General features: G+C 45.0%; 1 protein-coding gene across 1 annotated transcript in view; it reads left to right on the top strand.

The window, feature by feature from the left end:
- The first annotated feature begins 429 nt into the window (after nucleotides 1-429).
- ANTXRL (ANTXR like) overlaps nucleotides 430-14473 on the top strand; it is a 62919-nt gene continuing 48875 nt past the window's right edge. Inside the window, exons 1-3 of the mRNA XM_052798984.1 lie at nucleotides 430-698; nucleotides 12846-12917; nucleotides 13051-13122. Of these exons, the coding sequence (XP_052654944.1) occupies nucleotides 538-698; nucleotides 12846-12917; nucleotides 13051-13122 (305 nt within the window). The 5' untranslated portion in view covers nucleotides 430-537. The remainder of the gene's footprint in view (nucleotides 699-12845; nucleotides 12918-13050; nucleotides 13123-14473) is intronic.

The following is a 14473-nucleotide window of genomic DNA, read 5'->3' as shown; positions in this document are numbered from 1 at the left end:
GGAGGGATGCCCGCCCGCCCTGTGCCCGCAGGGGGTGGCAGGGCTGGGGCGCAGCGGTCCCTAACCTCGGTCCCCCGCTCGCAGCAGCCTTCCCCACCTCGCTATCCCGGAACAGGAAAGTCCCGGTTCAGCTTTCCCCCATAAGATCCTGTCTTCCTCCCCCCGCTCCCCTCCCTCTGCCCCTTCCTGCCTCTGGCCCGTGCGAGAGGAGCCGCTTCTTTCCGTGCGGGACAGGGCTGAGCCGCTCGGGGCAGCCGCCGAGGCGGCGGGGCATGGGGACGGGGCTCTGGGGACCATCCGGCCGGGCTCAGCCCCCAGCCCTGAGCCAGCAGTCTGGTGCCCGACGGGCAGGGCTGCCTTGAGCCCGCAGGGTTGAGCTGGGATCCTGAAGTTAGTGATTTTTTTTTCTTCTTCTTCTTCTTCTTCTTCTTCTTCTTTTTTTTTTCTTTTTCTCTGCCCTCGGTGCTTCCGAAAAGCCCGTAAGGTCTGCAGCGAGAGAGAGAGTGGGGGAGGAGGAAGAATTAGGGAAGGGAAAAGATGGCGAGTTGCAGGAGCAGCGTGGAGAAAGCAGCATTTTTGTGCTGCTGCTTGCTGGCGATGGGGAGCCTAACCTCCTGCGCCCGGCCGGAGGAGGAAGAAGAGCAGGAAGAGCAGCGCTCCTGTCACGGTGCCTTTGATCTCTACTTCGTCCTGGATAAGTAAGTGACAGCTGCATTTAAAAACGTTTATTCACCCTTCACTGCCTCCTCGCAGCAGCAGGGACGTTGTTTCCCCCGTCTCCCCGGGTGCCTTCCCCCACCTCCCCTGGTGCCAAACATGATGTGTGGGGCAGGGTCCTTATTTTTGCTCCCCAAAACTTGCACGTTTCCTTAGTGGAGCACCGTGCTTTATCCTGGGTTAGTTGCATACGTAAACCCGGGAAATCAGGTCGCCTTCAGGTTGTAGCGTGTGGTGTGTGGGCTGTGAGCGTTGGATTTGAGGGGATGTTGGTCAGTGTCCCCAGCACTCCTGGACTTTGGTGTCAAGACTCGGGCTAAGGGCTGAGATGTCACCTGTGGGATGTAGCAGCGCCAGGGCTGTGCAGACCTACCTAAAGTTAAGACTAGACTGCTTGTATGTCGTGGTTGCTTATTTACAGACTCTCTGTAAGGTTTTACACAACTTGTTTCTGCTCAACTTCTTTGGAATTGTCTAAACCTGTGTTTGAGTTATATCTATTAATTAAAATAGGTTAGCAAACACTTTAATACTGTGTTAGCCCAATTTAGGTATGGCCAGAGGGTATGGTTAAGCTTACATTTATAGGCATGTTATAGCAAGCACGAGCAAAGTGAGTGGTAAAGTGGTGCACCCACAGGTGTTTTAAAGAAGTCGCAAATTTCTGTTTCTCTTGGTGCAGTGCTCTGGCTTGACAGCCAAGGGTTCAACTGAAGGACTAAATTGTTAGTCTCCCACATATACTCAGTGTGATGGTTGTGTTATCTAATATATCCTGGGTTACATATGTGAGATGGTATTAAGAAAGACTGAAGCCTTTTCTTCATGATTCTTGCCCACAAGCCAAGTATGAAGTCTGCATTGTGCTGTTTCCCGGTTGGGAGAACTGTTCAGCCCATCAAGCCTTCTGCACAGCCTGCATGATGCAAAAAGCCACCATCACTCAGGAGCCAGTATATTCCCATATTCGAGAAGACGATAAAAAGTATCATTAAGTAGTGAATCTGTTTTTAGAGCAAAAGGATCTGAAAACCAAAGGCATTCTGCCTTTCTAAAAGATGCACTAACACACCATGTGGTCATTGTTTTGTTTTCTTTCACTAAGAGCTTGCTCCTGAAGTAACCTTTGTGTCTAGAAAGAGCTCTCTGGGGGGCTAGTTTTAGTTCTCAAATTCATTCTCACCAGGTTTTCAAGAAGTGACTAGTACTGTTGTTATGCTTGCTTGCCATATTGAATTCTCTGTAATAATAAATGTTGGTGACTGCAATATGGGTTCTCTCTATGACATGATATGTGTCTTCCACAGTGCAATTTCCTTGTTTACAATGGCATTGCATACCCCTAGCAATCAACACACTGCGCTTATGTGCGACTTTTCATCTGTAGATCAGAAAGTGCTTTATTGGGGTGGTTGCTGTTATCACTCGTGTTGTATTTGGGTAAATCAAGGCAGAGAAGAGAGTGATTTGCTCAGAGTTACTGATACGTTAAGCAATAGGAAGTTGGCTGTGTAAGGAAGTTCCTCTTCAGTGTTGTGGACGTGAAATCATACGTTTTCTTTTAGCAGGCTACAGGTCTTGTATCTTGGCTCAGGTGCTATCCACTCAGTACAGTGGTCTACTGGAGACCGGACCTGATTATGGTTGAAGTACAAGTCATGCACTTAGGTTCCAGTGGGAAAATTCTCTTTGGCTTCAGTTGCAAACTGAGTCTTTATAAACTTGAGAGTTATACCAAAGAGTTCCTCTTTGGGAAAAAGCTGCTCTGAATGTTACTTGGGCCCCTGATTAGAATCCATCCCTGCTCCTACCAAGTCTGTGACAACATGGTGGCAAAGCTGCTTTTGGCCTCAATGAGATTGCATTAGAATCCATATGGGTAATATTAGAGTGCCAGATCTTAGGAGCCATAGGTCCCATGCTGGCTGAGGGTGTATTTAGTCCCAGCTGTATTCTGTGACATCTGGCACAGCACAAGGAGCTTTATGGAGGCAGGGAGGATTGACTGAGTGGATAGACTGTAGATCTTGGGACAGTTCACCAGGAAGGTGCTAGATAGTCCATTAGTGTTGAAAAGGGTCAGGGTATTCCTGGTAGGAAGAAGGCAGGAGGCCAGTCAGAAGCAGCTGGTCAAATCTGAAAATGCAGTGGATGCATTTTTTTAGAATTGGATCCATGCTGATACATAATTGGGAAGAATTCTGGCTCTAATTTCTAATGGGAGAATCCCCAGAAAAGCCCAGCCCTATACACCACAGAGTATCCCCACATGGCCTGGGGATTGCCTCCCTTCATTGGTGCCTTGCCAGTCTGGAGTTAGATGCATTCAGTCTTAATTAGCTGTCTAACAATGGGATTGAAGCATTGGCTCTGTGAAAACTCCAGGCTTTAATCCTGTGACCCTGTAGCATGCTCTTTAACTGAATGACAGGCCCTGTCTCTAGAGTCAGCCTGGGTGAACCAAAATGACTTTAAATCTGCTTTGCTTTGCTTCCCCATAGAAGGATGTAATCTCACATCAGTAGGAGGCAAATTGGAAGAAGACAACAAACCTTTCTCCTTATGCATGTAAGCACTGTGTGTTACTGCAATGACTTTATTGGGGCGTGATTTTTTCCTTTTCATTCTGCCAGGCAAAGTCTGTGGGGATTTAATCCTGCAGGCAACAACCATCAGATGGAAAAGATCATCTGCTGGTGAAGTTATTGGTATAATATATATCCTGCCAATTAGAAAAAGAAACTCGCCGATTTCTTACCATTTTTCTCTGCCTGAAGTTGATTGCAGCCCTTTATGTTAACTCCATGGGATAGGCAAGATCAGAGCAGTGGAACTAAGCCTTGGATGCCCAAGAAGCTGGCATGGTGAAAGGGAAAAGCAGCATGTGTGGAAGGGAGACCTGCCACCACCCTCCTTAGGACTGTCTGACCGCGCCAGAGCCACATTAGGACTGCCTTGTCCCTGGGGATGCTTAAATGAGCGAATTTCTTGAAGCTAGGAGAACTGGACATTTGCTGGCTACAGAGGCAGCTGCCTAGAGTCTGCAATCTTGTGCTGTCTGTATGTCATACTTGACAAGTTATGCAGGTTTGAGCTTATTTGGAGCTTTAAAGTATACTGAAGCAGCAGAAATTTTTCTGTTTGCAGCGAAGTCACTCCCTCTGCATAAGGTAAGGCAGTAGTATACAGAGCAGCTGGCATACCCGTCTCTCCTATGGCATGTGGTAAGATCAAGTCACATATGATATCAAAGATCCCATGTTTACCTTTAAACAAGCATAGTTCTTAAGCCCAACATAATGGATAGCTGAGTAGTTGTCACTTGCTTTGGTTGCTTCATTTGCTTTGGTTATCTAGGTGCATGAAGAACTTGTTTCAGTCCCATCCCCAGCTGCCAAGGGCAGGCCCTCGGAGGGGTTTGATTGCTTGATTGTCAGGTCTTGTAGTGACATCCTTGTGCTTGAGTATGTAAATAACTCCCTTTCATCCCTGCCTTGCTGTTAACATCCAGCTGTTGTTTGTAATCATATTGAAATGCACTTGCACAGCAGAAAGGATGACTGACCTCTAGTGTTTCTAATTATAACAGTGCCTGGTAGCATTGTTATGATTGTTTATTAGTGCAACAGATAGAAACCCTTTTAAAGTAAGGACTTATAACTGCCCTAAATATCTGCTGCTGGCAATGCTTGACATGACAGATCCAAGCTGCAGAGCTGTCTGTATTTTATAGTTACCAAATATGAAGAAATTTCTTTGATTATTTTTTGACTGTAGGACAGGATAGGAGATGGGGGTGGAGGGGAAGAATGTGAGATAGTCAAAAGTATTTTCTCATTTTTCCTGCTGGGACATTTGCTAAGAAATTGTTTGGATTTTGAGGAAAATGGAGCTGCACAGCCTTGGGAAAATGTTTTCTCTTTCCACAGCACAGACCATGGCAGCGGAAATGTCTTGAGTAAGGCCCTGGCTGTTTTTCTTTTAGAGCAGTGATTATAACTCTTTTGGGGGGGGAGGCTGGCCTAACTACCCTTTCTGTACTCCTCATCTTCCCCCTGAACTTCTGGGTAGTCCCTCTTCATGGTACTCCCATCTCTTGATCCCACAACAATACTGTGCTCCCAAGAGCATCCATGTCAACAGCAATTTTGGTAAAGACATCAGTATACAATGTGGCCAGCCTCTCACTTGTAATCCATTTTCCAGCTGCCTCTTTTTAAACTTGGTAAGCCTTGCTCCAGAGGTGCATGTCGCTGGTGGGGAAGAGCACAACCTCCAATTAGATGGGAAATTAGCTACGCTGTCCTATCTCCTTCCTGGTTTTGGTTTTTGGGTCTGTGTCCCCTTCCCCAATTTCCCCTTGAAAAGTCAGTTTTGGGGGGGAGGGAGGTGTCAGGAGGGAAACAGGTTGATACTTCCTAATTCACTTCAGGCAAGCCAAAAAGCCATCAGAACAAAAGGCATTTCAGGAGCTGCTATTCTGGGCCAGCTTTTATCATTTTAAGGCAACTATAGTGAATTGCTGATCTCCACATACCTTGTTTTTTCACAATATGCCATATTTAAAGCAAATGCAGAGAGTCTGGTAAACACATTTTGTCATGTGTCGTCCCCCTCGGTCCCCTGTGCTGCCACCCCACCCCCCGGATGATTTCCTTGCCAATGATTTGAATGAATTTAGCACTCATGAATTACAAGTACTAGTGAGAACAAGTATATTTGGCCTTAGGCTCTCCCTGTGGCCCTTTGCCTCTCTTCTCCCGCCCACGTAGTAGCTCAAGAGTGTTAGGACGGAGCTGGACCTGTGGGAACTTCTGCAGCTTCTCTCTCCGCGCTGTCTCAGTCCGATGCTGTTCGGTGTGCTGGTTTTATGCAGTGCGTGAGGAGGGGAAGAGTGTGGCTGACAACATTGTTGTGGTTGGATATGAGACTGCTGGCAAAGATAGGTGCCTGAACACATGTTCTGTCACCTAACTTAATTGCACTTGAAAATCTTGTATTGACTCACTTAAACCACTACTGAACGCCCTTTTCTGTAAGCAAGAACATCTACCTACTGCAGCCAGACTTCAGTTCATTGTAAGATGTAGGACCTGATGCAGGTCAGCTGCCTATTGAGATTGAGAGGGGTTGCTGTCTGAACAAAAGTATCAGCTTTGTTCCTTAGATGGCATTGATTACTATGCATGTATATTTAAAAATGGTTGTCTGTCTGTCTTCCTCCTTTGCTGTCTCTTTTCCCTCTTGTAATGTAACCACATCATCTACATGATACCTCTCATACTCTCCAACTGCCCCTAAGCAATATTCTTTATTGTTTTCAAAACATAATCTGTTGGTATTTTGCCTTTGCATCTTTGTTGTGGTTATATCGCAGCCAGTGCTGTTTTTTTTCTTACAACCAGGTATAATTGCTTGGAATGTTCCAAAGCAAATTTTTATTCAGCTTCAGACATACCTATGTTATTGGGACCAGGTTTTATTTGTTTGTATTTTGTCTGATGTTATTCTGCCACATTTGCCTTTTGGCAGAAAAAAATATTCAGGAAAAACAATTCTCCTTCCTTCTGCCCCAAGAAAAAATTTCTTCATAAAACACAAGGCAAAGCTAATGGGTGGTGGTTATTTGACATAAAACGTGTACAGTTAACAGGAAGAAAAAGCCATGGCAGCTTGTCATTTGCAGTCTATTTATGCATGTAACTAAATCTGATTTATTTGGGGCTTGAGCCAAGGAAGTAAACCGTAAGATTCCCACTGACCTAGGATTTTTGTTTGTGTGCACTGGGTGATTGAGAATTTCATTACTTTTGTCTGAGCTTGCAGGCCAAACACTAGTGTGAATTTTGAGTCTGTATGAGACGTAGTAGGACTGAACCTTTTCATCTCAAATGCAGGAAAGATGAATTGACGCCTGTGAGTTATTCACAGCTCAAGAGCTGTATCTCCCTGCTCCTGGATATCATTTGCACCTTGTTAAAAGTGTTGCAATGTGACTGGGATTGAGCATGCCGCTTTCCTCCCTGTGTTGTGCTGAAGAGGACTGGGATGCTGAAAGCGGGTCTTCCAGCCCTGCCGCTGCTCAGAGCAGCTCTGGAGCTTTACAGGGAGATTTGAAGTCATTGGATGCAGTCTGAGCGTGGCTTTTGAATTGTACTTTGTGCTTTTTTTGTTGGCTGGGAATGTAGCAAGAGCTATAGCACCTGGTGGACAGGACTTGTGGATTAGATGGATTACTGTAGGAACAAAGGGCAATGTTTTGAGGCATGATTTACAGAAGTCTGTAATGTTGCTGCAGACTTTGTCGGTGGTTTTATAGGAGTAAAGCTGTCTATAAAATTAGTGGATTTGGTCATGAAACATTTTGGATTCAAGTACTTTGGGTCCTGTCCTTGGGGTGCTGGCCTAGGACTAAAATCCGCTTTCCAGTCACTTCTCTGCATCTTCCCTTCCCCATTCCAGCCTTTGTCTTGTCCGTTAATGTTACAAGTATTCTGAAGCAAGGACTGTCTTGGAATGGCTGTCTCTGCCAGTGTTTCTAATTGCCTCTGAAGCAGATAATATAAACTAGTCCTTCCTTGCCTGGATGAATCACCCAGTCAAGGTCCCTTCCATGCTTGCAAGAAGCATTGTTTGGGAGAGGACGATCCTTGTCACTTTGAACGCTCTGCTGGCTCAGAAGGGAGCAGAGGGGTGGAAGAACACACGCATGTGTGTCTGAAGCCACAACAAACTAGATGCCCCAGGGTTTGCTTTTATTGCGGAGCCCTTATTAGCCATGTGCAAGAATTCTGTTGTCTACAATGTGGTTGTGGCCACAAAGAGCTCTCCAAGTAACAGCAACAAAGTGCCACGTTTCTGAGCAATGGGCTGTATACAGGGCCACGGTTAGCTCGAGGGGACAGAGACTTACAGGGACCTGCAAACTCAATGGGTGTTGAACTCCCCTGACACCATACTCAAACTGAATCCAGCATCAGTAATAACAGATCTGTTTCTTGCTACAGGATCTCTGGAATTGCTGCCTTCAGCTAATTTGTAACAGAGGCAAATGTGCATGGGAGTCAGGAATAGGACAAGGAGCAGCTCTGTGTCTTCAAGGGATTTCACTTTCTCACTTTCAGCAGGAAGGAAAGGCTTTGGGTCCTGCTGCCTTCTCTCCATGTACATGAGATGATAAAAATATTTACTGTTTCAGTAGTGCTGGGGTTTTAACTTTCACTGCTAAGCTGCATGTCTGATGTATATTGCACTAGGTTGATCTGTATAGGCTCCTGACAGTGAGTTGAGCTGTAACTGTGAATCACATATGCCCTAGGACAGACACCTTACAACTGACCCTCCTGGTTTTTGCCTGCTGAAGTAACTGGGCTGAGAGCAGCAGCCCATATGCCAGGACTGTGCTGCTTGATTTCTCTGGGCTCCAGCTTCCACCGCCTCTGGGAGCCTGTTAGGAAAGAAGAGGTTTCTGGCCCATCTTGCACTTTGTTGTCTTCACAAACAGCAAGTAAAATACCTCAGACTGGGGTAGGCATGACTCTAACATGCTCGCTGTTTTTATACCAACATAGAGCTCCACTAAGCTGGAAGGAGTCACTCCAAAGTAAGCAGGAGCAGAATCAAGCCTTGCAATCACATCACTTCCTTCCACCCCCAGAAATACTCACTGATCTCCTCTTTTCCCCTCCCATCAAGCGGTAGCAATGTGAAATTCAGGAAAACAGCGGCAGCAGGAGCTGCAGCAGCAGCTGCTCCTCCAAGCTGAGTCCCGATGAGGCTGGGAGCACATTCTTTCCTATGTTGTGGTTTGCTGACTCTTCTCTTTGTCTCGTGTGTAATGGGAACAGAGCTCATGGAGCGGGGAGCATGCTCGCAACAAATGGCTCCTGTGGGTTTTTTCACTTTGCTTGCACCTTATTCTGATCCCAGTTGCATAGGTATGAACCTGGGGAAATTCTGCTATTTCTCTGGACTTGCTCCAGGTTCACTCCAGCAGAACAGGCAGCAGAAACAGGCCTTGAAATACTTTCTGCGATGCTCCGGCTGCCCACAGCAGCTGTTTATTGCTTTGCATTTTCCTTTGCTGTCAGAGTTATGTAATGTCCAAGGGCTGAAGCATCACCATCCCGTTTGGCTCTGAAAGGCACACGAACTGCTTGTAAGCTGTGGGTACTATCCACAAAGGTTTTTGGCTTGTGGGGCTTGGGCCATTTTGATTGATGTGAGGCGTTGAACCAGGTAGCTGATGACTGAGAGCAGGAAATCTCTAAGGTATGAGTCAACAAGATAGGTCTGGCTGTAACATAGTCTTTCTTTGCAGACAGCCACAGCGCTGGCTTGGTGGATCCGTTGATACAAACCTCCACAGCAGGATACATAGGGTTCCTTGGCTGCACCACTTCCCCATGGCTTCTCCTAGTTACTGGTGAGGGTGGGCGAGTGTGTGTCACGTGCCCAGTGCCTTTTCTGCACAGCACTGATCTTTTCCGTGCTTCATTTATTCTTTCCTCATTATTTGGAAGTCTTCACAGTTCCTCTTAAATCTTACAGGAGTGTATCATTTGGTGGCCAAACAGGCTACGCAAGGAATCTGTGGTTATTTACTGATGGCACTTTGGGACAACATGCCAACTCTGTCCAAGGCTCCTATTAGCACAAGTATGCTGATTAACAGGAGTTTGTTCATAGTAACGGTAAGGTTCTAAGAGAAACAACAAAAGCACCGAAACTGCTGTAAAACTCATGCTGTGTGAATGTCCAAGAATAACCTGTGGCATAGAGCATCACTGAAAGACCCAGCGCTTTCTCTGGGCTTGGTAACTGTGGAGTTAAAAATGAGTATAGCTTTCAAGCATTGGCCATGGTTGGAAAGAAGCTTAGAGTATGCTTGGAGCCTCCCACTTGCCATGGGAAACCAAGGCAAAAACCTCCTAGTCTGATCGAGCTGTGAAGGGCAGCAAGTTAGTTTATGCTGCCAGCAAAAGTGATTCTGTGGTGTGAAAGATCCCAAAAGCAGTGAAATGCCTCAGTATTTTTAATAGTGTTGGGCAATTTCTGTTTGTCAGTGTTGGGAGTAATATTTGACAGCATTTGGCAACTTAGTATATTGTTTAGCAAGCATTTTAATGTTGTAATTTTTTGTTTAATTTGCCATTAAAACTGCCATTGCTGGTGGTGTGGGGTCAGGTCTCTGGTACAAACAAAGGAAACTATCAGGACAAACCCCAGAAGCCTCCAAAGCATATATATATGAAACAGCAAATAAAAATACTTTACAAACAGGGATATTTAGAGGCCAGCTTGGGTAGGAGGGAGGGGAAATCAGGTTCTTCTATAAGCCAGGCCACCCCCACTGGTGTTCGTGAGGGTTTTGACATGACTGGCATTGGTGGCATTTGGGCATCATTTGCAGTGGGAGGTGACACACCTGGGCTTGGAGGCATGTGGTGGGAAAGTGATTAAGTGCTGACCACTTCACTGGTACTCTTTATATGGGATTTTGAAACAGTAATGTTTTCTGGCTAGTACTTCTATCTGGCTTTGACACTTCCCATTTGATAGATTGGGACACTTTGACACTTCCCAGCTGATAAGCAACATGTGGGTGCAGAATTTCTCCTAGGGGAGGAGGAGACCCACTGCCATGCTGAAGTACCCCTGCTCAACAGGGTTGTAGCTCAGTCATGCGGAGTCGGGCACTCTGAGAGCACAGTATGCTTCCCGTGAAGACTAGCCTGTGACAGAGACCTCCCTAGCTTTTCAGAGGTGGGCATCTATAGATTTATTACAACCAATTCTTAGTCTCACTGGCTGTACCCTTTCCAAGAAGGGGTGTTTCATTATAGTCAGAGTACATGGAAGTGCATAGTATTAGGGTTATCATGCATTTTCACTTTAAAAGTCTTCATGTTTTTTCCACCATTAGTGGCTTATGATTTTCTTGAATTTTCAGTGTCCAGGCTGTTTTACCAAGCTGTTTTTTGCATGAGGGGTAGATAAAAAAAAAAAGGGGGGGGGTGTAATTCTGACAGTCCTAAGAAGGTACTGGACATTATGATTTGTTGCTGTTATAAAGAAAATTCATTGCTACTTTCTTTTTTGGATTGCATCAGTGCCTCTGCAGCTGGCAGTAGAAATTTGATACCTCATCCAAAATAGGTCAGTCTTTTCCAAGTAAGAACTGTGGCTATTCTATGTAGGGAAGTGACTCTGTTGGAAATTGCAGGAATTGGATTTAAGTGGGATGGCAAGTTCAGAATGAAACTGAAAGAGTCAACTCCGGGGGGGGGGGGGGGGGGGGGAGAATTAAAAATAAATAAATAAATTGGGAGCTGTAAATGCATCTTGCATAGATTCAAGGAAAATCTCTTTGAGTTCATCATGTTTAGAGATTTAGCCTGGGACTTTCAGAATAATCCTGGAGAATTATAGGTGTTGAACTGCCTCAGATCCCTTTTGGAAAAGCAGTCTTTAAAGTACATACCTCACATCGGTACGGATTAGTTTTTAATGATGAGAAAAGGGCTCATTTGCTAATAGTGCCAGCACCTTTCATTGGTGCTGTTCACGAATATATAAACATGTCATTGTGTAGCGCATATAAATCAGAGACTGCAGAGGATCCAGACCCTTGGGTTGAGCAGTCCCCAGTGCTTTGTTGCCTTCCCTCAGTGCCTGGAAATTTCTTCATTCTTTGATACCCAGTTTGTTCTGTGAATGAATCACCAGTTCTCCAGAATAGCAGTGTGAAAGCACAGGATTACATGAGCAAGCATATTCTAGTTTATGTACTTCAGGGGTCTCCTTTTTGTCCTTGTCCCTTTATCTTTGCTCTTCTCCACTCCACCAGCACTGTTGCAGAGCAGGCAGTACCATATTATATTGCATACATGGGCTTCTGTATGCTGATCTGTACCTCACATACAGGGGCAGGAGTGACTGGCATAGGGTCGCTTGGAAAGCCCATAGTAGAGCTGAGAATTGTAATATGGGATCATTTTCTCACCTTTTTTATACATTTACACAGAAAAAATGTCTAACAGCAGTTAGAAGAAACCTACTGCTTTACAGTAGTTAAATTTCAGAAATTTTTTAGTTCTGTGTCTAAGCCTCTGTGATCCTTCTGTATGTGCTGCTTTTTATTTTTCTTTCTGCCTAAGACACCTGATACATGAGTTTGCCTAGCAAGGAAAGCAAACAAGCCATTCTTTCTTAAACACCACAGTCCTAGGGAGGGCTTTTAAAACCATTGACTTCTCATGATTCTTAGTCTTTGTAATGGCTTGAAAGTGTATGGCATAGATGCACATGGTAGAAATCACTGTTATTTACTGTAGAGTTGCTGCGTGCAAGGCTCTGTAGAGTTGCTGCGTGCAAGGCTCTGTTTGAGGTCTGAGTCCCACTGGACTGTGGGGGTCCCTGAGAATGTAAGACTAAGCAGAAAAAAGCCAGGGAGTGCCAGTAATGCAGTTTTATATATTAGGAATGGCAGCATGAACGTGTAAGTTTGTGCATGTAACTAAGTTGCCCAAGTTTTCATAAGAAATCTGTAACGGAGCCAGGGATTGACTGTCCAGAATGCTAGTCCAGCGAATTAGCTACGAGTACTGCCTTTCCCTTCTGAATTACTTCAAAAGCTTTCTCTTTTGAAACAAACAGTAATTCATGCAAACATTCTCCCACACATTCTAGGAGAATAGAATATCAGTCAAGAATTTCTGTGTGGCTGCAAGGGCAGAGCTGTGCTCTAGGAAAGTAAATAATCTGCTAGCAGATGATTGAGTGAAGTCAAAATTAATTAAACTAGAAGAAAATATTTATATTTTATATTATAAAAGGAATAAGAATAGATAGAAGTTACTGATCTTGTTTCAAAATTGTATGGTAAACCATTTCAGACCTATTTCTACTTCCCTTTGAGTCAGTGGGTTTTGTCATGATGGTTCCTGTTACAGCTTCCAGCACAACTGCTGTAGAAGCCTCAACAGAATTAGCTGCCTAGACTGTAGACCTCTATGTAATTTGTGTCCCTAACCACCTTTGGAGAAGCCCAAGCTTAAAATTCAGAGTGGAACAAGGAATTTCACTGTGAAATAAGATTAGCATAATCAATTATGTTTTGTATGCAGGTCTGGAAGTGTCAGAAATCATTGGACTGAGATTTACTCTTTTGTGGAAAGCCTAGCTGAGAAGTTCATAAGGTAAAGTTTTCTTAAGATGATATTTTAATTTCCTATATATATAATTCATTTTTTCCTTCACTGCTTCTTAGCAAATGAAAATCTGAAGTAACGTGTGTGTGTGACGTGGATCTGGCTTGTTCTTCTGTTTCAGTCCAATGTTGCGGATGTCTTTCATAGTTTTTTCTTCACGAGGCACTACAGTCATGAAACTAACAGAAAACAGGCAAGTACTCCCCACAGCTTTCATCCAGAAATACTCTCCCTCCCTCCTCTCAAGCAGCGAGTGGCCCCAAAACCAGAATTCGGAGGTCTGTCTTGGTCCTTGGTGTGGCACCAACTCAGGCACCAAATGAAATCCTTTCCACCAGTCCCAACTGGAAGAGAGCTTAGAATGCCTTTGGGTCTCCCATTACCATTTGGTTTTCAGCCTTATGAAGAAAGGCAGCACTGGGCTGTCTGTTTTTTATCGCAGCATTTTGGGGAGAAACTGCATTTCCAGTCAAGGATTCATGTACATCCTCACTATCCCTAGCTACCCAAATAAGGGCAGGTTTTGTGTAAGAGATCTCAGACTCTGAGCTGATGAGCAAAAGACTGTATGAAAGTCACACAGTGCCCTTCGAAGTGACCAAAGCCCAGCCAGCAGCCGGTCATACCCAGTGCTGGAGCACTACCTCACCAGGCTGTCGCACCCCTCTCCTGGGCTGCCTTCAGACAGCACCTGTGCCAGAGGTGGTTTGCAAAGCCAAGCAAGGCTTCTTAAGAAAGAGAGTCTGAGGCTGGAGCAAAATTCTTATTGCCACCGTCACAACCAAATCCTCTTTTTTTTTTTTTAAAAAAACCAAAACCCCAAAGCGCCCCCCCCCCCCAAAAAAAAAAACAGACCAAAAACCGCAAATAATTTTGGATTTAATTTGCCTCATGCACAGAAATTACTGTCATGGAGGTGTTTCTAAGTATTTTCTTTCATTTCAGCTTGAAGCCCTTGCTTTTACTACTGCTTCTGTCTGTGTGAGAGGGCCTCAGTACTACGGTGCACCCTATAAATAAAGGGAGCTCTGGAGCAGTCTTGAAAGAACAACCCCCTCTCCGTTTTGTACTCCAGGGCCTCATCCAAAGCCAGAAACCCCGCAGGGGTCTTGTATTTCTGCTGGCTCCACTGAGTTTTGGCTCAGGTCTCCATCTTGTGCCTTGGTGACGGAGCTCAAACTTGCCTACTTCTCCCAGGTGGATTTGCTCTTTGCAAAGTGGAAAGTAGACAGGAACCCTGTGGCAATGTGTCGAACATGGTATTAGAATGTTCCCTCTCCAAAACCCCTGTTCTCTGCATGGATCACCATGTGTGTATTTTCAGCTCATTTTATACCTTGAAAGGATAAAAATGTGCTTTTTTGCCCTAAGGACATCCCCAGTCCAAGCTCCTGATTTTACCTTCATCCCACATAGACTCCTGTTTCCTCTGTAATTGGTGCTGCGCCACCTAAAACGCCCAGTTGCAAAATGGAGATTAGAGAGGTTCTCACTATCTTTTAAAAAAAGGATGCCCCATAGCATCTGGGGCTGATGTTTGGACT

This window comes from Harpia harpyja, chromosome 10 (assembly GCF_026419915.1).
Source record: "Harpia harpyja isolate bHarHar1 chromosome 10, bHarHar1 primary haplotype, whole genome shotgun sequence".
Classification (NCBI taxonomy): Eukaryota; Metazoa; Chordata; class Aves; order Accipitriformes; family Accipitridae; genus Harpia; species Harpia harpyja.
Note: the sequence above shows the minus strand (reverse complement) of the source record. Positions and strands in the feature narration are given on the sequence as shown.